Here is a 26,513-nt window from a genome sequence, read left to right on the forward strand (position 1 = left end):
GCTGGGAAAATGAGACCCAGAGGAACACTAAGTAATGCAAAACCATGACAATTACACAGGGTAAGACAACAAGGAGCATCGAAGCTCTCAGAATCAACTTTCCTGCCAGTGCTCAAAGGTAACACGGGAAATAAACAAAACTAAAAATGCAAAGCAAATATCCAGAGTCCTTTGGGGTTTCTTGATCCAAGACTTGTTTTCACTCCCTCATGACAACTGTGCAAGGTAACTGCTGTGGACTTCAGTCTGAGTGGAGTGTCTGGTGATACCTGGCTAATACATGACAAGTGCCTGGGGGCAAAGTTCAGTGACAGCTACTCAGACACTCCAACATATGAAAGAGCAATTCCTCACAGACCTACTCAGCTAAACAGGGCTCTTTCTGATGGGTTAAAAGAGAGGTAAAAAGAAGTGCATACAATACAGAGATCTCAGATGTGTTTGCAGATTTGACGGAGATTCACATCCAGGTTTTTTTAGAGTTGCTCTTTTAAGTTTTCTCACAAGACACCTCAATCAGTCACTTACAAAGAGGGAGAAAACAGTACACTTCCAGCTGCCTTAAAAATTTATGACATTATTTATCAAAAGCTGCATCAATCCAGTACACCATGTGCTTTCATGGGCAGGAATTCTCAGAAAGGCAGCATGCCTGATTTCCCAGATCCTGAAAACCAGAAACTCTTTTGGGGCATGCACCAGTAGCTTTAACTTCCTGTAAGCCAAATTGGCACCTCACATAGCATCAGCAATAATTGTATCACAAGTTTAAACCCGCTTTTAATGCAGTAACTTCAGTAGCCCCAATGTGGCCACCAGTGTTTCTCTAATACCTGATTTTCACTCTCTCAGACAATTATTCCAAAGCACTACAACACCTGTATTTATCATAATTAAAAACACGCTTGACAAATATATTGTACAATAAAGTTTATTAGCTGTTCTCCTCTTTCTAACAAATGGAATGGATAGTGTTGGTAATTCGTTACAAACCAAAGCTGATTTGGTTGTGTGACTGCCCCATGACTGCCATAAGTACATCCCTCTCAAAAACAATCAGTTGCAAACAAGCAATGGCAGGTACCAAATAATACGGGAATTAGAGAATTTCATTACTGAAGGTTCTGGTACAACGCATTCATAACATTCAGCACAGAAGTTTGTGCATTGCAAGTGGAAGATCTTGTGCCTGTGCAATCCGAGATGAACACGTACAGAAAAAAAAAATATATTGTTGATTTTGAATTCTCCCTTTGGTTAAGACATGCATATAACAAAGGGGACAGGGGAAGACAAACACCCGGAATTGCGTAGAAAAGAGGAGAACTTGCATGTGTTTTTTTTCTTGTACTAATATTCCCTGGACTTCATGCCCAGCCATCACAGCCCATTTGATTTTTCCGTGATTAAGGAAGGTAAATTCTAATTTGATTTTTTATTTTTATTCAAAACAAAAAGCTAGGAGTAGGTGGTAAAAGAAAAATATATATTTTATATATATATATTTATACGTGTGCGCAACTATGTAAAGAAAATAATTCCCATAGTTACAGAGTTTAGTTAAAGAAAGTTTAATATATATATATTTATTATAACAAAATAGGCAGTTATTGTGGGTAAAATATTCATTAAAATCTGACCCCTAAGAACACACACATTTTTAGGCTATGAATCATTCTCTCATTGCCCTAATGACCATCTCTGCAGCTCTTTTCTGAATTACTGCCAATGTAAATTTGGCATTCCTCTGAAAAACACAAGGTTTCCTAGCACCTAAACATATTTTTAGGCTCAAAAAGTGTGATGACCATTATCTATAAAGAATTTCTGTAACACACTATAAATAGTGTTTCATGAGGAAGATTAAAAACATTACACATCTTTGTCCCTAGCAATTTTATTGGCAAAAAATGAAAAAATAGATTATAAGAATATCCATATGAAATTATGAAAATGAATATCCCTTTAGGAATAGTAATGGGACTTAATGAAAATGCTAACTCAAAATTTCAATGTTTCTTTCTAACTGCCTGGAAAGAAAAAAAGATACCATGACAATAGGAATTGAACTCAGAAAATAAAACCTGAAATTGATTGCCCTGACCGAACCATGCTATTAAATTAAGCGTGCAAAGTTACTCATAATTTACAACTTCCTTGAATACAACTTTTCTTTCAATTGTTATGAAATTTTAAAAGAATGTCTATAAAGCTTCTTTGAAAAATCTTTGAAAGTTACTTTCCCTTAAACATTAAGGAATTTTACCAAGCAATTCCCTCCCACCCCCACCCTAAACTAATAGCTGGTCAGGCCATTCCACTGTCATGTTTGAAAAATGGCAAACCAACAACACACAATAATACAAATTATTTAAACTAAGAGAGACACCAAATGTAAAGCATTATGGGAACTGCAGAATGTGATGGTTAGGGTATGAACCACGCTGGAAAGAACTAGAGGCAGGCTCCACTGGAAGGGCTTAAGAGTCGTCAGATGTAGTAGGTGATGCCAGTTAGAAAATGAGAAATAAAAATCTGTTTTCATAATTTTTCCTTTGCTGGAACCCAGATGTAAGGACCAGACTGTTCCTCTATGATCTGTTTCACTTGGTTGTAGATTTCTTCCAGAGTGTCTCCCTGGACAATAGCTGCAAAACATAATGTGGCAATCAGCAATCATCTCTCCTTGTTCCATGCAGAAACCAGGCTGCTCCACACCAAGCTGCTCCTTCCCCTCGGTGGCAGGAGGATTTGTGACTGCTGAAGGAACAGACACCTGTGGACACCCCTGGTTTCTGTGCTGGAGTGAAGCACAGAATGGTACTGCAGGATACACAAAGCCCTTCCTCAGGGGCTTCCACTGTCCTGCCAAGTATATACATATAACTGGTGAGTTTTTTAACCTTTTCCTAGCCACATGTTCCAATTTGCCTGAGTCAATTCACATCCTCCAGTATTCTTCCTGGCCAACTTTCATTTGTGTTTCCAGCACAAAGCAAGACAGTGCAGGGCTGTGTCCTCACAGGCTGGTGAACTCCTCAGCTTGATCCTGAAGCTGCACAGCAAGGCTGGATGACCTTGAGATGTCTACCTAGCTCTACCTTTGCTTTTGGCTAAAAAGAGGAGGAACTCATGGAGTTTGTTGTCTAGACAACAGATTCAAGTTTTATAGACAAGAGGCTTCCTCATACAGTTAAAAGTGCAATCTATACTCATTCCTATCTTGTTAGTTGATGTATTTTTGCCAGGGCTAGAAATTAATTAGAAATGAGCCAATATGGATGCATTCTGACATATCAGAATAAAGTATGGTCTAGTGAAAATGAGAGCTGTTCTTACCAACACTTCAGCCTGGAAAAGCAATCACTCTGAGATAGCAACTTCTTTTTAATTAGTCTCACAATCTCAGTGTCAATAATCCAAGAGGTAAAGTTTAGCATGAAATAACTGTTTTGGAGGCAGGTCAGACTCACTCTTCTGTGCAGTAATAGAGTACTTCTGAGCTTTGCTTTCATGCAAATTAGTTCAATTTTATTCCTACCATTCCATCCTTATCTCTTAAAAACCTTCTCCACATCTCAGCCTATTGCTGTACTGCCTGTGGGAGGAGGCTGCTCCATTTTTAGAGGCCAAGGATAATGTTCACAGCACAACAGTGCATTAGAAAGAATTAGAAATGTCTTTGCAAGGCAAATAGGCTTCAGCATCTTCTCTCCAGCTAAGTTGAACCACACCTCTTCCAAACCTCAGTAACCTCAAAGCTGAGGATGGATGTGTTTTTCATGTGCTTCAGTTTAAGTCTATGGAAACAGAAGCTGCTGATGAAGTTGGTTTTAGTTACCAAACATGATGTGGTATTTTCCAACAGATTAGGGAACACTCACACTTTCTGTTTTACCACCTGACAAACTGGGATCTGTAATGGCTTCAAGTATCTCAAACAGATTCAGAAAAAAATTTCTGGCTTGAATCAAGGAGAGAAGTCTGATCATCTTCCTTTGTCAACAATGTTTGTCAACAAGCCTTATACTCTGGAAAAAAATCATGGGCCTAAACACTTGAGCACTCAGAAAGTCTTTTAGGTTTTTGAAACATCAAAATTTATGTCCCTTAATTTCTTGAAGAAGTGTCCTATATAATGCCCTGAGACAGCCTGGGGTAATATCAGCTACTAACTAATAATTGATAATGATTAAAATAAACTCATTCATTTTCTGAACAACAAACTGGACACATTTGCAAGCCATTTGGTAAGGGACTCTATAATAGGAGGAATTGTCAAGCTATGTTGAGAGTCCCATGACCTTCTGGGTGCAGACAGATAGAGAGCTATGGGAAGAGCAAGGTACAGCCTCGGGATAAACTGACAACTGTGTAGCACAAAATGCAGAGAACGAGGCAGCAGGAAGACTGGGCAGGGAATTTACTGCTTCCTCTGATTTCCTCCTCTGTGAAGGCACCACCCCATCCTGTGTCTCTGCCCAGCTGGAGCAGACTGCTGCATCCACATAAGATGTGGGAGAGGAACTGGGCAAAAGTCAGGTCACAGAAAATAAATGAATGGGGCAGCAAACACAAAAACACTGCAAAAGAGAACATAAGAGAAAGGAAAGGAGCAATTGTCTGTCAGAGTAGGAATAGGGAGGGTGCATTTCTGGGCTCCTGAAGGTCATGACTTGACCAACCTCCCATGTCAGAAGCCACAATGCAAAGAATAAGCCCAGTTTGAGTGACTGCAGCCTATCCCTTACTGTTATAGTGAGGCCCATGGCATGCTCAGATTTGATTCCTTAAGTACCATAATGCTGCAGTGTTCAATTTTCATTATGCTTGATCATCTTCCCAATTAAAAAAAAAAAAAAAAAAAAAAAAGGTATTTAATAATTTCCTACAAGCAGCTTGCTGAGCAATTTCAGATCAGCACATAAAAGATTTAAGTGTACAAGACACCAACAAAGCAAGCATCTGCATTTCAATAGTACAAAATCTTAAGAGTTTTTAAAACCTAAACTAAGCTCCCAGTAAATTTTTGTATATTTTTAATGTTAAATTAATTGATCAAAGTGAAATCAGTGTAGAGATACTAAGATGGCTCTGTACCTCAAAGTAATCACAGATCATCTGAAAAACAAAGCTCACTATCTCAGTGGTTTAGGCAAGTAATAGTTTTACAGCAAGCAATAAAATTTCAACCCTGCCAAGTGAGCAGTCACAAGCAAAACACACCTGTGAAGTGTTCAGTAAATTCTTGCTCCAGTTTCATGGCTCTCTCAAATGTCTTCCTGGCTTGCTCTTCTGTTAAGCGTTTATTCATTTCCCTGAAAGTGAAAACATTATACCTTTTTTAAACCACTATCAAATACTTGGAGTCTTTTAAGTTTTAAACTGCTGTTTGAGTATTAATCCTAATAAAAGAATTAAACCCTAAAGTCGCCAAGCAAAGGCTGTAGTAGAAATGAGCTGCTCTGGCATTATGCTGCATGGAATTTAACACAATGACATTTGTTTTCAAGCACTTGAATTTGGATTAGAAGTCCCATCTTAAAGTCCCTAAAAATTACATAGGGAATTAAGTATTACTTGAAATGCAAACATTACAATTGTCTGCACATAACTTGCAGCTGGCTTTTCAAATACAACAGTCTCAAACAATTTAGCCTGAGGTACTTTACTTTTACTCACATGATATTTTCCACTGTTTTGGGTTTAATAAAAATGGAGATTGGGTACAGCTGGGCAATCTGCAACCTTTTGATCGCGTTACCAGAAACATCAAGAATGCAATGTTTACCCTAGGAAGTGAGAGAGAAGAAAAATGGCACTAAGCAAAGTTTAAGTCACAAGTAGCATAGCATAATAATTTAGAAGAGAAAACATGTCTCCACTGAAACCAACAAAATTAAAGTATTTGCATCAATGATATTGTGATTTCACCACTTTGGCACAAGGTCCCCCAGTCTCCTCTGCTGGATCACACATCATCTGAGATGTTCCTGATCCTTCTTTCTTCATCACAGGTTGCAGCTCAATCAGCAATGCAGAATCTTATAGTGGAACAGCTGGACTTCAACCACACGACCAAATTTTTTTTTCTTTGTTTTATTTTGCTTTGTTTTGGTACTAATTTGAAGATGCTTTAGGGGGACGGCCATGTCACAGATGCATCTTAGAGAGGAGTCAGATGACTTAACTGGCATACCTGAGGGAATGCCCACCCCTGCTGGCAGGGAAATATGCCACCAATATTCAGGTGGAACTGCACACAAGCCCTCTCCTCCCCCAAGTACCAGCCAGTAGAAATACCACATTGGAGATGGTAAATGTAATTTATTTGTGCTGATTTATCAGTCATCTCTTGAGAAACAAAAATAACTTCACTGTTCCTTGGGCAACTGGAAGACAGTGTGGTAAGGCTGCTTTCCTCCCCCTCTCTGTTCTCCAACTATAAAGAATTTTCCAGCTTCATCTCAAAGGCTCCTCCTGGTCTCAGCTCCTTTCATCTTGGATTTGCTCATTTCCATCTCCCATGTTCTTCTTTCTTTCCTTTCTGAGTAGCATAGGATTAATTTTGCATACCGCCATTTTAGAAGGGTATGGGGGAAGAGCAACAGAAAACCACTCTTGGGTAACTACATTAAGAAAAGCTTTTTCTTTTTCTCTTTAGCAGGAAACCAGTGTGAATTGAAGAAATCCGTGAGCCAGGATACAAACCCACAAGTACCATATAACTAAAAGTTACTCATCATACAACACCATTCCTGAACTCCTGGGGAGGAATGTCTGAAATTACTGACATGCTTCTGCTTCCTGGCAGAAGAAATAACTAGGGTCATTTACATTTGATCTCCTTCTCAACCAAATCTGAATTTTATTTCAGGAATTTTTAAAGAGAAGTGTTCTTCCCACATAAACAATATGTATGTCTGTTTGCCTTCAGCTGATGATAGCTTTTCCCCAGATCCAGTCCATGGGTCTGGATGCCAATTGGTAACATTTAAAAAAGGTGTCTGTATGTCTTAGCAGAGTATTTTACATGTGCTGATCTGTCCACGTCTTTAAATGTGGCATATGCTCTGAGAACTGAGAATTAAGAGTATTACTTGGTGCTTTTTTCTTTTTCAAATAAAACACTCTTTGCTGTGTTTGGCCCAACAACTTATGCCAGGAGCCAAGGGGTGGAGGGCTAGAGAGCCAGCACAGTATCTGTGTTGGACCTTATGGGATATAACCCTGACAGTTCATTCCAAATCACCAATGAATGTGCATTAACTATGGCCTTGAGACACAGAGATTTGCAAACTGCTGATGATTCCAAAGGAAAGAGAATATGAAAATACTTTCCAAGTGAAGATTTGAAAGACAAGGAACAGAAACACAAGTACATTGTGATACAATCATGTTTTCATCCTGGGAAGCTATTGTGCTCTTTGCACAGTGCATTTAGAATAAAACTTTATATATTTTAGTTCCTTACTTGCACTGCATCTGATTGAGAAGCACAGCACAGCAGCCAGTGCCTTCTACAACTGAACAACAACATCAGAAAGCATCTTTAGCTGTGTCCATTGTGGGTAAGGAAATGAGAGAGACAGGGATCAGCTGGAAGCATGGGAAAATGAACACAACTGAAGGCTATTTTAAGAATATTGTTTCTGGGTCTTTTGGGGTAATAGCAGTCACTTCTGTCTTCTCCTAAACTGATTGTAGAAAACTTGAAAATCATCTTTTGTATCCCAGCAATAAAACCCACTGAAAAGACTCATCTTTTCAGCAAGATGGAAAAGAATACAAGGATTAATCAGTTTGTAGCCCTGTCATGATTTTGAAGTAAAGGTCTGAAGGATAGGCCATTGTTTCCCAGGAAAATAATATTAGCTGCAACTGAGAAATTGCTGCATCTACCCAAAGTCCCATGGTGCCTGTGCAAGAGATTTAACTGCATGGAGACATCTGGTAATACTTTGCTCTTCATGCCCATTTATGAAAGATTCATAGCAATTTTGTACCTTACTAATCCCAGCAGATGGACAAAAGAAAGCCAGTTTCAGGTCCAGGATGGAACCAAAGAATTGTATTTGTACTACCAAGTAAAGCAACTGCCGACAGATTTATAATGTTTAAGCTGTTCAATAACTTTGTCGTTTAACCACGTATGATAGTTTCACAGCTTTGTTCAGCCTCCCATACAAAGTACTGTTCATTTACTTGAACAATTCTGTAATTAATGTTCTTTTCTTTCCTTTTTCTCACTATATCCCAAAGGGCCAGGTTCCATTCCAGATGGTGACAAAGACAGGAGAAGTAAACATCACTTGACCCACAGAATCTCACCGTGTTTGCCCTGGTTTTGCTTCCAGTAAATTCAGTTGCCAGAAATAGCAATACTCACCCATTTGGTCAGAATGGTCTACAAAGTATTCCAGAGGCCTAAACTACAGCCCTATGGCACATGGCTTACAGATCAAGTCAATTCCAGTAAGACTTTAGAAATAATTAGAAATTGCAAGAAATAGTTCATTCAAATCACTGCAGGATAGAAAGAAGACAATCTTCAAACTACAGGGTCAGTTATGGAAAATGTATTTTTAAAATTGAATTCTTTATATTTACTCTCTTCCCTTTGTTAGCTAAAACCATGAGGAGCACAAAGAGTAACATTTTTGCAAATTTTCTTCTGTAAAGGTCTATGTCAAAAGGATCATCATATTAATTAACTCCACCACCACTGCTCTTAATTAGTTAATGATCTGTGTTTGTGAGCTAGACTAATTAGCCTATAATTCCACTTATTTCTTCTGTATTCTGTTTAAATGAGAGGGCATTTAAATGGGAGGGCTGCTCTTTTCCCACAGTTTAATCATAATGCTTTCATTATTCCAAGGCTTCATTATTTCCCTAAATGCACCTGTGACACTTTGTTTCTGGTTTTTTACAAATTCCTTTCAAAGTCAGAATGTTCCTAATGGCTTCTTGCCATTTTTCTCTTTTTCCCTGTCAGCACAGGCATATAATCACCTCAATAAATGAAAGTAAGTGGCACTGATTTACCTTTTCTGCTACTTCTCGCACTGATTGGACACTTGTTCCATAAAGATGATTATTGTACTGGCCAGCTTCAATGAATTTGTGATCCTGAATATCCTTCTCCATTTGCTCTCGAGAAGTGACAAAATGGTAATCACGTCCATCCACTTCATAATCTCGTTTTGGTCTAGTAGTATCTTTAAATATAAACCAGTAGTTTTTAAAGTAAAACAAAAGACAGTGACTTTTTTCCCTACAATATCCAGAAAGTTTCCCATTTATACTGCAAAGTTGTCACAAATAGACTGACAACATTAAGACAGGTCTACAAAGTTTAAACATTTTATGAAACTTTTTTATGACCCAACATACAGCGGATGCCTATAAAAAATTAAGAGAACAATATCATCTATAATTGCTTTAGTATTTGCTGACACTTACGTGGAACACATGAGCCAAATTTGTCAGGAAATTCTGAGATCAGGTCATCATTTATTCTGTCTTTCATGGGTCCCAAAACAATCACGGGTCGAGTGTAACTGACTGATAACCATAAAGGAATAATGTCAGTTATATTTCATATGATTGCTAACTTTTAAGAGTTCATCAAAATAAACTGTCTCGCATAGCAATGATTTTAATACTTAAAAGAATATGTACTTCTAAAGAGAATAAAAACATGTTGAAGAACATCAATCAGTCAATACCGTAGTCATAGTAAGATGTCAGACCTTCACTCTCAAATCACCGTTCTCAGTGATTGAAAATGAGTCTTAAATTATGAAGCCTTTGGGGAAAAAAACCACCTTTTCACAAACTAACATCCTAAATTCTAATGGAGAAAGGAAAGAGGGGAGGTTTGAAAGCAGCAGCACAGTTCATAAAATTCTGTGTCTGTGTTGAGCGCAGCTCCTTTTCCTCTAAGACCACAATTAAGTACTCACATACAAAACAACTCAAATATAAATAGTTTCTGTAACTATTAACACCCTTACAAAATTAAGTGGAGTACCTTTTAAAAGTAGTTTAATTATTTCCAATAAAGGGCTTTTGGTTGAACATTAAGTTTAAGCAGATTATGTGTAATCACAGCGTAAGAACCATTAAGACAATAATGCCTAAGTAGGTTGTCATGATGATGTAATTTCAGCAGTACAAATTTTAATTTTAGGTTCAATCTGCACAAATAAGTACCAATTAATTAAAGTCTGGTCTATTAAATATATTTTAATTTGACACAGAGTTATTTCCTTTCCACTGTATTACTATATGCATAAGAGTAATGTCTTGAATCCAGTATCTATTAACATATTAATTAAGTAACAAACATCTTTGCTGTTTCTCCCTTTCTGAGCCACTCTGGTGAGGGGGCACACACAGATCAGCAGCTGCTCCTGTGAGGGTGACAAAACTCTAGTTTCCTACTTTAGACATAACTTACTTCACATCAAAGAGGGCTTCCAATTCCCAATTTCTAGTAGGGTCCTAATTCAGGAATTTCTCATCCATAATTTTATTTGGCATCTTACAATATTTCAAATTCTATTTTATAAATAATGCAGTCTCTGTTAGCCTTGTATAACAATTTTTACTACTTCTGGAAGATTCCTGATAAACTGGGGCCTTTGTGCCACGATTATCAAGTCAGACTGGAAAGTCTACAGAGGTGAATGTGCCACAGTGCTATTAAAAACAACCTGGCCACAGCACTCACTGCAGGAAACCAGACATGAAATCTTGGCACTCAAAATTCCTGTTAATACATGATGTATATTTCCTTTGACTGCCACCTTATTTGATAGATAACAGGTAAGTATTCCCAAAGAACATTCCTTTCATCAGAATAATTTACAAGAATGTGAGCTATGTATCAAATAATGTGAATCAACTGTTAGCACCGCTGCTAGTGATTTGGAACACTAAAAATTCTGTGTCTATATTCACACAGTGAATCACAATTAGGACCAAGGTGAAAAGACACAAAACCATTCCAATGGAAATCAGTAAAAAGCAATTTTTAAAATGCAAGTGTGGGAAAATATTTTCTCCTATTGATTTCCATTTCATTAAATTTTACTTCTTTTATGGAAAAAGAATCCCCTGGCTATTATTAACCTAATTAGACACATAAGAAAACCATACAGAAATGGGAGACTGCTCAGAGACATTTCAATTGAAGTTGGTAAATAGACAAATGGTCTATTCACACACTTTTTGCTGTGACAGAAACAGTGAGAATGCTAAAGCAATACGAAACAGAAGAAAACTATAATTTATGAGGTTCTTACTGCCAAAACTGTTAAGTATACTGTATTTTTCTTCCACAATATAAACCACAAGGAATTTTTGAAGTAGCACACCTTTGGATTCTGCACTAAATAATTTAGAGATTTTATTTAATAATTTATGCCTTAATGATTTATTCATTTGAATAACAGTAAGTTACAAATTAAAAAGGGTGAAGAAGTTTATCATGGTGCTTAGTACATAAGGGCACGTGAAGCATTCTAACGATTCAGATTATTTTATAGTGAACGAGATCTACAAACCTTCTTGTTGATTGACCGGTTCATATGACAACACATATTCCTCCTGGCCACCTGAAACGTAAAGGCAAAGACGCGTCAATGTATTTTCTTCCTAAAGGAACATCTTTCAACGGAGTCATTCCATGGACTATGATGATACAGACACTGCTCAGCAATATGCATTGCAATGGTACTGATGGGGGGACATCTTTCGAGAGCGATGAATTATAAAACTCACAAAGCTAAGCCAAACACCGAGCTTTAAAGCATAAGACACATACAGTAGAAATAAGTTCCTGGTGTACGCTGGCATGTCAAGCTGCCATCAAGCACAAGCCTTTTCAAGCGTTGCTGAGGTGCTGTTCCCCACGTGTCCTGGATGCAATGCATGCATGCTGTCATTCACTGCTAGAGCAATGCCACCCGCATCGGGAACGCTCTCCCTACTCTGAAGCCAGCATTTACAATAACATTTTTCCATATTTATACGTGGCTGGCAACCTCGTATGTCAAGGCGTACAGATCTTCCATTAACTTTATCGCGAATTGGCGTTCATATAAACATTTTCAGCCATTCTAGTTCTATCAAAAAAGCTACGACTGTATACACTAAATAACTACTGTCTCATCAATTAATTTTTAAAGACAAAGTTGAAAGCAAAGAAGGCTTTGAATTGTTCTCAGCTTCAGGAAGCACATTAGCAGTGAATGAAACTAAAATAACTGAATCTTGAACTTTGACAGCTGTAGGCTTTTTAAATGTTAGTGAAAGCATTTGAAATATACCTCAGTTGCCATCTCGCTAAAAGATTATTTCTAGTCTAACATGTATCTCTGAGTAAAATTTCTTTCAATGAAATAACTAATAATTAACTGTGATAGCAGAGAATTTGTAATTCTGAAAACACAAGCTCAAATTACATGACATTGCTTTGAACTGAGGAAAATACAGTCCTCCAATATTTCACTTGTCTAATTTTGGAACATTCTTTGATGTCCATAAGCCATACCTAAAACAGACAAAGGAACATACCAAGGCTACACCACAGTTTATTTAGAAACAGAAGGCAGATGAAGGCTTTCATAAATGTATATAGTGCTTCTATATCTCTGTTCTCTATTTCAAAGCAAATGCCACTGATATTTTAAATCTAAATATTACCATTTCATTAACAGAAATATTTCTCATATTTTACAATAAATTTGCATTCAAACTGTCCTACAGCAATACATGAAGACTTTCCTAAATTGTTGCAAGTGAGGAATACCTTAAGACAGACACAAAACCATGCAACCTGTACATTTTAATACCTCAAAAAGTTACTCATGCAAATGGATTTTAGAAGGACAGTATATACTTTCAGAACCCTTTTTAGGCTAGGGAGAGGAATAGGGAATCTCCAACTATCAACTCATCTATGAAATATCCAGCTCACATAGAATTAGATACTTCGTTGGAGAAGTCACATTGCTATAAGGTCAAAGTATAATTATGCAATCTACCAAAGAGATAAGAACCAGTAAAAAGCATCCCCTGATAGAGGGCAAAAAGTATATATTGTCACTGCTTTTCAATAATTTGGAAAAATTAGTATTAATAGAATGAACCTTTTGAACAACCGTACTCATCTGTAATCAAGATAACTTTCATATTAGACAGCAGTAAGAAGAAATTGAAATAATATTTTAATAAAAAGTGCTCAGAATTACACATTGAGATAAACAAATCCATGACGTTCATAATAAAATCATGGCTTCTCAAGTAACAATAAAGTAAAAACCTAACGGGTAGTACCAATAATGAGCTTTAAATGTAAATAAAGCAAGCTCTCAGAAGAACCTTGGAAGTGAGGGAAGAGAGGAAAGCCGCAAATTTATGAAGAAACAGACACGGTTAGATTGTTTTAATGGTGTGTCATTAAAAACAATTAAAATTTCTGTTTGTCAAAGGCAACATTTGCTCAATTCTGTGGTGTTCTCAGGGAACACAGATGCCTCCCTCAATTGATTTCCTTTCAATTACAGTCTGCAACACCACCAGCACTTTGCATACATGGATATACATTCTCTCCTTCAGTGTCATCATCTGGAAGAAAATATGTGGCTCATCACCTCTGAAAATATCTACGGCCAAACAAATATATCTGTTAATGAACCACCTTCCTTATTATCCTGACATAAGTTACGTATTTCTGCAGTGCCCATTACACAGCAGGCAGCCAGGAGCTGAGTAGTGAACCACTGCATGACTTTCACTTCTTTTCACGTTTGTTTCTCTTCAAATCCTCCACTTTCTTATAGTCCTGCTCTGGTCTCTTGTGGCTTCCAGGTCTAGATTGCCACCTCACTGGGAAGCTGTTCACTGGAAATGAGTGGTGGGATTCAAGTTCTTGCTCTGGTTTAAGACATGTCAAAGCACAGCAGAGCAGCACCATGCAGCCTATTACCCACCATGAGCACGGAGTGCTGCTGCAGCTTGGGTAATAGCAAACACTACTGGAGCTTATGCTAGTAGTAAAAGCAAACTGAGTGTGGTATTTAGAAGACTTTGTCTTCAGAGAGAGAGAACTAGCATGCTGATTTATTAAAACTGACTCCAGCACTGAATGTGTGTCGTATGCTTTGAAGACAGTTCATACTAAGCACCCACACTTGACAAAATAAATGAGCTGAAAGCAAGGGTAAATACATGTTTGCTTATCTGTGCTTTCATTGAAGTATACACATATTAAATCTGAGTATCAGTTGTGAAAACTTTAGATAGTTACAGCATTATTTAACAGATTGGTTACACTTCCAGTATTGAGGCTCAGCTACATATAATTAAATTTGTCAGCATTAAATTTACATTTAAATTTAACAGGTCTAGCTAGTTCGCATAATTAAAAGAAAAAAAAAAAAATAGGAGTAGATTCAAATTAAGCTGAATTAAGAAAATCACAGACAACAATAAAAATATCCATAAAGGAGGTCTGCAGTTGTTCCAGGGAGTTTTTAAAAAACAAAGACATGGACAATTTGCCGTACTCCACCAAATACACAAATACATATTTCACCTGAAGCTGACTGGGAAGTTCTGTTTAACATGTAAATACCCAGAAAAGACAGACAAACAAAACCAAAGAAAGAGCTAAAAAACAAAGGTTCTGAATAAACAAAGAACTTAAAAACACTTACGGTAACTACTTTCACTATCGCTGGCATTAGAGGTTACATGCTCTGAAATTGCAACACAATGGGAAAAAATAAGGAACATACAACGATGGCATGAATCAAACAGAAAGAAAATTGACAAAAAATAATCCAGATGAAAGACAATACTCATATCAAAGTGCTGAAATCAATACATACTGCATATAAAAGTTTTAACGTACTTCTCATAGCTCTCAGGATCAAGCTTAATTTCATATGAAAGGAATTGATGTTAATAAAAAGAAAAACATTAAATAGCACATAAAATAAGATTACAAAAAGTACACTAATTCATAATTCACATGTAACCCTGCAATTTTTAAATTTTCACTTCAGGATGAATTTTTTGTGTATAAAAATCTTGGGATTAGGCATTTCAACTTTTATGCAGGCCATTTATTGATTACATTTAGTCTATTGTAGAGAAAATACTGGATTATGTTAGAGGAAATACAGTGTAGCATGTAACACAATTTGCATTAGGTGTGGTAAGGTGATTTTAAAAAAGTCTGCTGAAAAACAGACAAGAAACCAAATGTTTATAGAACAGAATCATCTAGAGATCTTTCTGGACCATGTTATGTACTTTAAACTGGGTATTATCATAAGGCCATAAAGGCTGCTTATGATCTTATGTTCTAAACCGTAAGGTCATAAAGGTTGCTAAAATCTTCTGGTCGAGACCAAGAATTCCTTTGAAAGTAGCCATTTCAGAATTGAGAAATGAATGTTCATTCATGATTGAGGCCAGGTACAGAAGTACACTGGCCCTAGCAAGTAATTTTGCAAACACTGTGCCTCACAGTTATGCCTTGGGAAGAAATGCTACCCTTACTGACCCTTAGCCACATCCCTTTAGAGATTCCTTTTCCTATTGCATAAGTGCCTAACAATGTATTTAATATCGGTGATGAAAGCAAGGTCTTGACTTTTTGTATTTGTCATTTTAATACACTTAGTGGTGGGGTCTCTACACACAAATGGATCTGCTAAGAGTACACAGCAACTTTTGAATCATACTGGATTCAAACAGAAATACAAGAAATGCTTTAAGTTACCCCTATGAGCCCTCCACCTGGCCTAAAAGCATCGTTAAGTGTTCAAGACAGACAGAAAAACTCTTATGACATTTGTTAAGGAAAAGTTTTGTTTGCTTTAAGTTGCTGTAAACATCAGTCGCCTGAAGAGAGGAGTGAAGACTGTTACTAGTTAAAGCGGCACGGCAATGGTTGTACTATTACTGTAAAAAGCCATAAGGTTATTTTTAAATAAATAAAAAATACAAGGACAAGATATAAGTAACATTAAAAAATAATCACCAAATTAAAAACACAGTACTGTTGAGGACAAACAAGAAAGCACTGGTAAGCTTCTGAAAACAAACAAAAAAACCTCTAACGTGACAGTCACATAAACTTTACATGTTCCTGAAAACAAAAACTCCAAAAGATTACAAACTAGGAAAACTAGGAAGAGCTTATGAACCAGTTTTAGTGAACCTCCTTATGCCAGCGGGCACCAATCTCAAAGACATCTGTCAAAAAAAAAAGTAGTAATTTCTCAGATGGAGGTTAAAATAACTTGGGAGTATTTTGATCACTTACTCAGGCCTTTTGATCCCATGTCGTCAGGGACCTCCTGCAGAGTAGTCCCCAGAGGGCAAGCAATAAAAAGACAATCACAAAGAAAATAATTGTCAGTGATATATAAAATTGGCGCTACGACAGGAGACAGTTCCTAGAACATCACAGGGAAAAATAAGTCTATAGAATTTGACTTGACTAGCACATGAAGTGCAATCAGCAATGCAAATGGCAGAGAACACTGTTTGTTTTGAACCTGGTCTAATTAGCAAATTTATGCAACTACTTTTTGAGAATACACCTTTTCTTAGTGCTGGCAGGAGCAATGAAAACCTCAGAGTAACCTCTCTTCAGTAGGAAAATCAAATTAGAATGAAGGACTTTGAAAAACCAGTCTAAAGGGACTGCCTTGATGAACTGGTAAGCCCCGTTATACTTCCATGAATACTCTGCCTTCTCCTCCAATTCAGGAGCAGGGAAGCATCACTGACAGCACTGGAGGGCACTTATCTCCACCAGTTAGTCACCAGCATTGCCCAGTTTAATGGAAACCGGCATACTCTTGTGTTAACGTTTATTTTAACGGCAAACAAAGGTTTGCACTGGTTTTGTAGACCGGATTGCCACCGGCACCACGAGCTCCTCGGCCTGTTGCAGCTCCTGAAACTGTCTCCATGGTAACACCCTAGTGCAGTCTAGCAGGCCCTTCTACAGTGCTTCGCTCTCCATCGAATGCCACATACTTACGGTCAATATCACTGGTTTCCTGCTCACTCTGGTCCTTGTTCTTGTAGAAGGGAAATTTTCGGGAAAAGAGGTTCTTTTTACGCTTGTCATTGAATGACTGCTGAAGAAGAGAAGGAGGGGCAAAACAAAGGATGTCTAATGTCTGTGTGAACAAAGGCCCAGAGCAGCAGCTTTGTGGAAGCTGACTCTACAACCACATTATGCAGTGCATATCTCAGGTTAACACTCATCTTCTCAGCGCATTAGAAATAGAGACTGGGATCATGACTTTGATCATATCCTCCATGTTTCACATGCTTAATATTGAGAAAACGGGTTCATCCTACACAGCCTACCCGTATTTCACAAATTTAGGCTTGCTGTGAGTGTTAAAAAAAAAGGGGAAAACTAGGCTGCTGTGAGATTGCCAAACCATAATGACTCAAAGTCAATTAAATCACTGATACTATATGATTTAGGGGTTACAGTATTGAAAAAACAAAAATACAAGTTGAGGCTTTTGCAAACAGCTGATACTATAACAGGACATCAGAAGTGCTGGGCCGTGTCACCAACCAACAAAAAAAACAACTCCAAAACTTGTATCAGTGTTTTACTATAGAAATTCATCGCAAGTTCACTGAAAGGAATTACTCTGTTCTATGTAAGTCTGCATCCTAATATGAAGATTAACTTTCAAAAGTTAATTTCACAAACTAATTTAATTAGTTTATTGTGGCAATTATACTTTTCAGGAGTGCACTTATAATTACCACATGAAAAACCCTGTATATCAAGGATCATGTTCAGCAACTTTTGACATTAAATGCTTGTGTTGCTGAAGAATTTCTGCATCTCAATTGCTACAAACATTTCTAGAGTTACTTACATAGACATTTACATCCATGTGAATATAAACTATTATTGTGCTCCTTGTCCAAGTGATGGAGAGCATCAATGCATTTTCACTCCTATATAAGTATGTCTATAGGCACCTTTAATTTGATGTTGCAAGTCAATAAAAAACCTTAATGTACAAATAAATTACTAATGTTTTAACTGCAATTATGCCCAGAACTAGAGCTAATACAGCTAACAAAGTCAGCAGGCATCTTCCATCTTTAGGCACGAGTGACTCATCTGACCAGTTTTGCAAAGACATAAAATTTACCATATTTTTGTCATTTGGTTTGCAGAAAATCTACAATAGAAAGGATGGCAAAATAGGAAAACACCCAACTTGGTCTTAAGACCCTGTGGTGCTGTAGGGGACTATTTATTTCTAAGCTAAGCAGAGCCTATGTGCAAAAGGAAGTAAGAAAAGCACCACAGAAACATCTTTTAAAAGGTATTGTGGTATTGTAAAAAAAAAAAAAAAAAAAATTAAAATCATGCATTCAAGACTAATAACAACTGTTTCTAAAATTTGGAGCATGTTAGCTTTCATGTAATTGTTTGTCTTTCTTCAGCCAATGTAAGGTCACACATCTCTATTATATGCAATACAGTTGAAAGAAGGGATATTATCCTTCCTACCAGCATTAAGTATGGAATGAATTACAGTAACAACTAGGGGTCAAACAGGACAAAGTTTTTTAAATGATGGGCCACATTTTTTGGTACAATTGAAAACTAGCACTTGGCCTTCCTAAAGAGAATGTCTGTAGTTGTGCCCCCTTCCTAAAGTGCAACACAAAAGCTGCATCCTGCTACAGGACTAACAATCCTTCTGGCCATCTGTTTTAATACAGGTGTGATTGGCAATAGCAGCCAGTGATACTTTCATAACCAATGCTTTTTTTAAGAATTACTTAAAATTACAAGGTGTTAAAGCGGCACATGGTACCATGGGAGCACAATCAGTGACATTGAGCTCTGGAAATAGCAATACTGTGCTAAGGAGGAAATCCATAAAACCTTTAATTGCCTTGCATCTGTGTTCGATTCAACTGTTGTTCCACTGTAAAAATTGGTAAATTACCAGCCTGACACACGGACAAAAGATCAAGTTTCAAGCCAATCATATGCCCGCAGGAACCATACTTGGCACAGGCAAATTTTTATGTTAGGGTCTTCTTGACCTTCTCTAACAGAAGTCAAATCATTGCAAAGGATTTCTCACAACTAGGAAGGGTAATGTAAACTAGACAATAAGTACAACAAAGAAATATGTCCAAAGGAGATCCTTGCTGAGTATACTGAAAAATACGGTAACAAAAATTCGAAAAGTAGAAGACTCACACCTCTAATTGTTTAATTTGGGTAAGTCCATCAGTTTGGTAAAAGGAGGCAAAAGTAATAAAGCTAAGATGGTTCAGTTTAGCTGAGGTGGTGAGAATGTGCAATTTGTACAGTTAAAAGGAGAAGCTGATTTACTGTACTTCATAAAACATAATCAAGTTCTTTGTTATAGTTTTGAAAATATTTCATCATAATTATTTTAAATTTCTGTACAGCAAGTCTTCCTGAGCTAATACAAAACTTTATATACTGCATGTATAATGGTCAGAGTCAGTTCCATTGCCAAAAAAAAAAAAGAAAATAAAAGTAATATTATACTGATTTTTGCATAAAAGATTAGCCAAAAGATTACTTTTAAAAGATACCATGATAATAAAAAGCTGGAAGGGTTCGCTTATTAGTTGAAAATGCATAGTAATTGCATTAAATTTTTCATAAGCCCACTGGCAATCATTCACAGGCATCATAAACAGGAAAAGATTAAATCAGAAGCAGCACAGAAAATGAGATAAATGTGTGTATGAAAGGGACAAACAAGAATAAAATGCAACCATTTTTGCTCCAGATTTTTTAGCTCTCCTTACAATGAAAGGAACATGGATTTTAATGTTAGCGATCACTAGGGTTATTCTTCAAGGTCTTAATGTAGAAATTTTCAAAAACTGCATAAAATTGGTATTTTCATCCTGTTTATGGAGTATTAGCACACACAGACACAGGAAAGCACATGGTCCATGAGGACATGTATGGTGCAGTCAAATTACTGGGAAAAGTATCATCATGAAAAATACAGGAGGAATACTTTAAGGAGAAACTCTGAAGTTAAAACATTTACAGCTGAAGCAAAAGACTGTGATCAGTAAGTGTTCACAAAATGAAATGTTACTAAAGAAAGAGAACTGCAGTTCTACATCAATGGCAAGCGTAGTTGCTTTTCCACTCAGTATTCCATGCATTTCTTTGGTGCTCTTTTAGTACACAGGGCTGTGCACCAACTCTGCTTTTGTCAAAATGCTACTTCGAACACATCAGTAATTGACTGTTTGCAGTTTATTGGTAGACACACTCTAAATCCATGCAATTATCTTTTGAAGAACATGGTAACATTTGAAACGTTACTTAATGTAATGAAAAGAATCTGAAGTATTTAAACCTCTCTTTATATGACTTCTAAAAAGCAAACTCAAATTACCATGTCAGTTGATAACATTTTATTCCAATACCAAACTACGAATGCACCAAAACAGAAAAATACTGCAAATAGTCCAGTGAATCTCCAGGGCAGTACCATAATTGTGAATCAGAAAGTAGTTAGAGATATCGATCTCCTTTTATGCAAATACTTACAGGGGAAAACCATGACATTTCATTAACAACTGAAACCACTGCCATGCAGCAGAGGGATGTATACATGAATTTTAGAGTCTTTTTACTTTGCATTTGCTTTACTGAAGCTTTAATATTTTTCATATGTGATTTCTGAAGTTATGTAAACATTGTAACTGAAATAAATTACTAAAAAGCACTTGTGGGATTTACAATAATGACTAACCAATGCTACAGCATTAGAGCAATTAAAAATATAATCACTATTTAAGAAAGAGCTTCCTCAGCAGCTTAAAGCACGCTTCAGACTTTTTAAAATGACAATATATTATTATTTTAGAAGACTCTTACATGTAAAATGCATGTGCCTAAGTCTTGAAATTACCAGCCACATATTACTGGTAGAAATGGTATGGTTGTGGAATTGTTTCTCAAATTTCAGAACAGCCGAAACATTGCAAAAAAGCCCCACCCTCAAAACCAGAAAAAAAAAATTGTTTGCTGTGCCATTATGAAATTGCTATAATTTTGGCTACAAACATTCCTAGTACTACTTAAGCAGCCTCACTGCTTTCTCACCACTCATTCTCATCCATGTACTGTGATGGGAATCTCGTATGGTGCAGAGCTGTTAGAAATGGCACTATTCAACATTTGGTTAGCAAATACAGCTCCTACTATATTACAGTATTAAGAAGCATATATATTTCTGTACTAATTCTTTAAACAATTTGCAGTGTTTTGGCAATTAAAGTCTGCTTTGGTGCTCAGAATTATTTCATTTCTATTTGATAGAATTTAGTCTTTTCACTCAAATCTGAAAGTAATTCTCCACACACAAAACCACTGAAAAATGTTACCATTCACAAGGGCAGGTGTAATTAGCACTTCATTAACTCACCCCTTTATCTCCTCTTGTTTTGGAATTGAATTTCACTGTCTTCAAACGGGCTCGTTCTTTTTTCTCAACTCTACCAAAAAAAACCACACACAAAAATGTCTGAATCAACCAAACTCCAGAACTTCAAGTTACCACTTGTTACAACAGAAGCTTATTGGTGTACCTTTTTTACTATACATTTTATTGCTTATGACACACTCAGTAAATGGAAGCCTGTTATTTCTCAGGCTGATGAGCTGTGAGAGTATTGGGAGTATTTTGTGGCCATACATGCTCAATAAATCCAGACTGCAAAGAGGAAACACAATGCAGTAAGTGAACAGCCACAATTATCAGTCAATAGCAGATATTAAGATTCAGAGCACCTAAACTCTTATTTGAGTCTCCAGTATGCCAACAAAAACCCCATCTCCATTGGCTCTGGCTACCAAAGAATGATTTTCCAGTTTTCCAGGTCCTGGGTAGAAAGAATTCATGATAGTGTCATGACTTGAATAAAGTTCATTCACACTTTGCACCTTTTCATACATAAAAGGTTATTAAAGTGATATAAAACCCATTATTTCCAGTGAGAACAGAGAATGTGGATGTTGACCACCTTTATTAACTTCAGTACACAACTCCTAAGGCTAAATAGGGTTTTAATATTCTTCTTCTTGAGTAAATAAGAATCCCACTACAGATTACTTAAGGGGAAAAAAAAAAAAAAAAGAATCAAACAAGTGGCTGATGAGGTACAGAACTATCAACAAAAAGAAAACCATATCCATGTATTAATCAGATCAGATGGTTAATAGCAAACATCTCCAAGTCAATAAAGTATGACATACCTCCGTTTGCTTGGGATAACTCCAATTTCATCACTTTCTCCATCTGGAGTTACCTGCCGTGCTTGCCACCATTCATCATCAGAAGCATTAATGACATGGAGAATATCGCCAAATTTGAAGTTCAATCCTTGACTTGGAAGGCCACTATCTTTAGTCTTGTCATAATCAAAAAGAGCTCTACATTGAAAAGAAAAAAATTAAACATAGAGAAAAGCAAGAAAAAACCAGGAGAGAATGAATAGCACAAAATATGAAGTAAGCTGCCTGTGATATTCATAAATGATTGCATCATTCTGACAGGTACTTACAAGAAGGCTGAATACACTTTCTCATACACACACAATGTGTAGCACAGTACCCCCACACACTTCTGAGCTTTAATGAATGAGAAAAAAACTTCATCCAGAGCAAACCTCTAGTGCTTTACAAAAGCTCTACAGAAGACACCTCCTACAATTCAATAAGTAATTTGCACAGAGCAAGATAAATGTCAGCCTAGGATAAAAAAGACAAGCATTTAAAGCATGCAGCACTGTCAGAAGGTCTGTAAAGAACATTGTTTCATATTAAGTTATAAATTGAAATTGTTTAGTCCTGTCGTCAATATAAAAGTCAGTATCCTGCTCACAGGAAAAAAAAACCAACCAACCAACCAGTTTAGGAATATGATCTGGTCACCACTTTGCTACAATAGTACCCAAAGGCAGAGAACCTTATGCACATTCTTTTAGGAAATTCCTGACCATTTCAAGAGAATCTCATCCTTCTTCCTAAGGTAAGCCTGTTTTCAAATAACAGGCACTCACAGTACCTGAACAGCAGCTGCGTGACTCCAGTTTTATTAACATTCCCTCTGGCAGCAAGATTGGTTTATGCAACTGACTCCTCTTCCCCTTTTTGCTTAAGAAAGCACAGTTGTCTGGAAAGGCACATGGTCCACCACACTCTGGAAATGATCCGGTTCACAAGTCATATCTGTTCTGCCTTTTAGGTCATTTTATACCTGGACAAGTTCCCTGAGGAAATGAAGATATCTGCAGTATGCTTCTCCCTGGCACAGCTGAGGGTTTGATGAGGATGTGGAAATGAATGATGACAGAAGTCTCTTAGCAAATGGTGCGACACCACTAAGGTTCTGCCTTTTAAAGGACTCTTCTTTTACATTTGAAAATAGTTCATGAGCCTCACCTATGTGAAATAAGTGCTTGTATGACACAGTCCAAAAAAAATCCTCAACATTATTTAATCTGCCAGCTCATATGTTGTTGGTGCTGCACTTTCTGAACAATACCCGAATTCAACTTACTCAATACCAAGCCAAAGTAGTACCAACAGATTACAGTGTGATGATTTAAAAGGCTGTCATTTTCCTTGTCCAAATTCAGCTTGTTTCTTCATCCCAAACACTGCTCTTGCATACATTTTCCTGCTAGATTGTTAATATCACAGAAATTTTTAATCCATGTAAATCAAAACCTATTTGCTCCAAAATGTACTTCAGCTTTGTGAATTTTGCCTTTCTGAAGCACCGAGGTAACTGTATTTGTTCATAACCAGTAACAAATTGTTTATAGGGAAAAAAAATTCAAAATACTCCATCAGACCAATTCACCTTCAGCATCTATTGCAAAACCAGAGTTTTTGAGACACCACGCCTTTCCTGGGCTATAAAATACATATAAAAAAATAAAAATCCTAAAGGATTAAACGTTTTAATAAAGATTTTTAGAAGGTCTAAAAAATTACAGAAATTTTAAAATGGCTTCAAAATATTTGCTCTCCCGATACAAAGAGCCTTATACTTAAATCTGCAATGGCTTTAATTTAAGTTTATAACCAAATTTAGACATTCAATTTTGAAATAGCTTGGAGGTTGAAATACCACCTTCCTCAGCATTGCAACCTTCATAAGAAGATCGTTTGGGTTAATTTCACAGATTACTTCAGATATCCTGATTTATTTAAAAAAAAAAAAATAAATAAAATCAGAACTATTTTTTCCTTTGAAATAGCCAAAATATTGCAGGTAAGAAAATTATACAGATAGAAAGGAGTTGTTCCTCCACATTTATTCTGCACGTTGGTTCAAGAAACACTCTGGACAAATATCATTTCATATCTCAAAATAAACTGCACATAATCCAGTATGTACTTTCAATGTAGATTCAAGTTGTATACATTTTCACTGAATTAATTACATGCATCGTGAAATTTATTTCCTGAGATTTCTTCTTAGCATTCACGCAATGATTTCTACCGCCTCTACTTTTAGGTTCTATTTTTGAGTTTGCATATAAATTTATAAAAGCTGTGAGCTTGGCCTAACAGCATTAACATATATGTTGACTGCTTGAGAAAAAATGCTCAGGAGTGAAATAGAAGTAGAAATGGATAAAGTCATTATTTCCAACTAGATAAATGGTTCCACAAAGCACATTTTGCACAATGAAAGGCAGTTTCATCACAGGTATTTCTTCTGGTGAGGTCACTTCAAGAAAAATAATTTTATTGGGCAAAAAATTCAAAGCTGATGAAGATTTATAAAAAGATCATATAGGGCATCACACCACAGTGACAAAACTATGCAGCTAACATTTACAGGAATATCAGGAATTGCTAATGAACCTATAAAATATCTCAAAAGCAAACAGAATTTACAAAAATTTCTTTTGATTCCAAGTGATTAACATGGCTTTTCCTGTATGCCTAGCACGTCATCTACCAAGAACTCATTTCACAGCCCAGATGATGCATTTATCTACAAGCTGGAATTGCTTCTATTAACTTCCTGCATGGAGACCTTTATTACAGATTAAAAATGCCATGTATATATCTACTTATTTTAAGTTATAAACACAAATTAACTTAAAAATAAATATCATAATCCTGATCAACTACTGCATTAAATGCAGACCTATGATATTTACTGTAAAGTTCTATTTCAATTTAAATGAGAAGTCCTAAAAATTCTTTTCTAGAGCAAGCACCAAGTCCTCCCTTTTATTTCACTTTGTATTACTCAGGAACTAAAGAGCACTAAAAGGTAACTCAGCTCCTTCATCTGCAAGTCTAGAGAAACTGAAATTAGGTTGAATATTTCGTGAGTGTTTGTGCTTCAGGAAAAAAATGTAATAGCTGTGTAACAGTGCCAGATTTTCCACAGTATCTTTTTACCTGCCACACTCATTACTTTGAGTATCACAGGCCATTGACCGAGTTTTACTGAAGCATTTCTTCAACAAACAAAGCAACCAGGAATTCCTGCAGCAAAATCATCTCTACGTTTCATTTCATGAAATATAAATTAATTTTACCACTTCACAATAGATGAAGGTCAGCTTGTAAAGGAGGTTCTCTTTTTCAGAGTTATTGGGAAAGTTGTGTGAAACTTAATGTTCAAACTCTGAGAATAACATAGAGATGGCCCAATTAAACTGCAGGCATGTACACTTAGCCTGCTGCTAATAGCAGATCTTATTTTTCCAAAGGATTTAGTTAAAATTTCCTAGTCATTTTAAAACTGTTACGTTTCCTCAACCTGGGAGACAGAACCATTTTTCACTCTGATTCAAGCACAAATCAGCACCATTGTTTGAAATTGGAATGTATTGTGCTGGTCAGAAAAATGCAGAAAGGTAAAAGCAACTTTTGATTTTGAATGCTACACACATTGCAGACTGAGACTTGCCACAGAAGATGAGATTAAATATGGAACAGATTTACTCTCTCTCCATGAATTATTACAGAAACTTGATACCATGAAGGTATCTCATATGTGCTTTTGAATCTCCAGATGAGCATACATATCTATAGATATAGATCAGATATGAACCCAGAAACATTATTATGAGAGAATCTGTCTCAGAACAAAGACCAGAAGAAATATAAAGCAAAATAAAAGAAGACACATCAGTACATCTGAATTAGCTGGGGACAGTAGGATGTGCAAATGGGGAGTCAGCTGCTGCTGAATTGCAGTATTTGTTTTACCCTCCAAGGGCTGTTTCCTAAATTGCTGTGCATCATTTTTTCATATACATACAATTACAAAGAAAAATCTGCCACTTTACTCCAAATTGGATTTTCAGGCAAACACAATTGCCTTTTCCGTAATATTACATAATACCAAGAAATGCTGTCTACAGGCAGAATAGTCTTAAAG

At 36.5% G+C, this 26,513-nt stretch overlaps 1 protein-coding gene across 25 annotated transcripts in view; it reads right to left on the bottom strand.

Moving 5' to 3' along the window:
- Positions 1–917: 917 nt before the first annotated feature.
- Positions 918–26,513, bottom strand: part of DLG1 (discs large MAGUK scaffold protein 1) — a 146,792-nt gene continuing 121,196 nt past the window's right edge. For 4 of the 25 annotated variants that reach the window (XM_040073680.1, XM_040073667.1, XM_040073666.1 and 1 more), the window contains 11 exons: positions 22,352–22,528; positions 21,522–21,591; positions 16,349–16,382; positions 14,730–14,771; positions 13,161–13,196; positions 11,574–11,624; positions 9,466–9,567; positions 9,049–9,221; positions 5,683–5,792; positions 5,227–5,318; positions 918–2,648 (listed from right to left, as the gene is read on the bottom strand). In XM_040073680.1, coding sequence (XP_039929614.1) covers positions 2,542–2,648; positions 5,227–5,318; positions 5,683–5,792; positions 9,049–9,221; positions 9,466–9,567; positions 11,574–11,624; positions 13,161–13,196; positions 14,730–14,771; positions 16,349–16,382; positions 21,522–21,591; positions 22,352–22,528 — 994 coding nt within the window. In that variant the 3' untranslated portion in view covers positions 918–2,541. Of the gene's footprint in view, positions 2,649–5,226; positions 5,319–5,682; positions 5,793–9,048; positions 9,222–9,465; positions 9,568–11,573; positions 11,625–13,160; positions 13,197–14,729; positions 14,772–16,348; positions 16,383–17,074; positions 17,175–21,521; positions 21,592–22,351; positions 22,529–26,513 lie in introns of all 25 variants that reach the window. The other 21 variants (XM_040073671.1, XM_040073670.1, XM_040073659.1 and 18 more) reach the window with 9 other exon arrangements.

Source organism: Hirundo rustica, chromosome 10 (genome assembly GCF_015227805.2).
Source record: "Hirundo rustica isolate bHirRus1 chromosome 10, bHirRus1.pri.v3, whole genome shotgun sequence".
Taxonomy (NCBI): domain Eukaryota; kingdom Metazoa; phylum Chordata; class Aves; order Passeriformes; family Hirundinidae; genus Hirundo; species Hirundo rustica.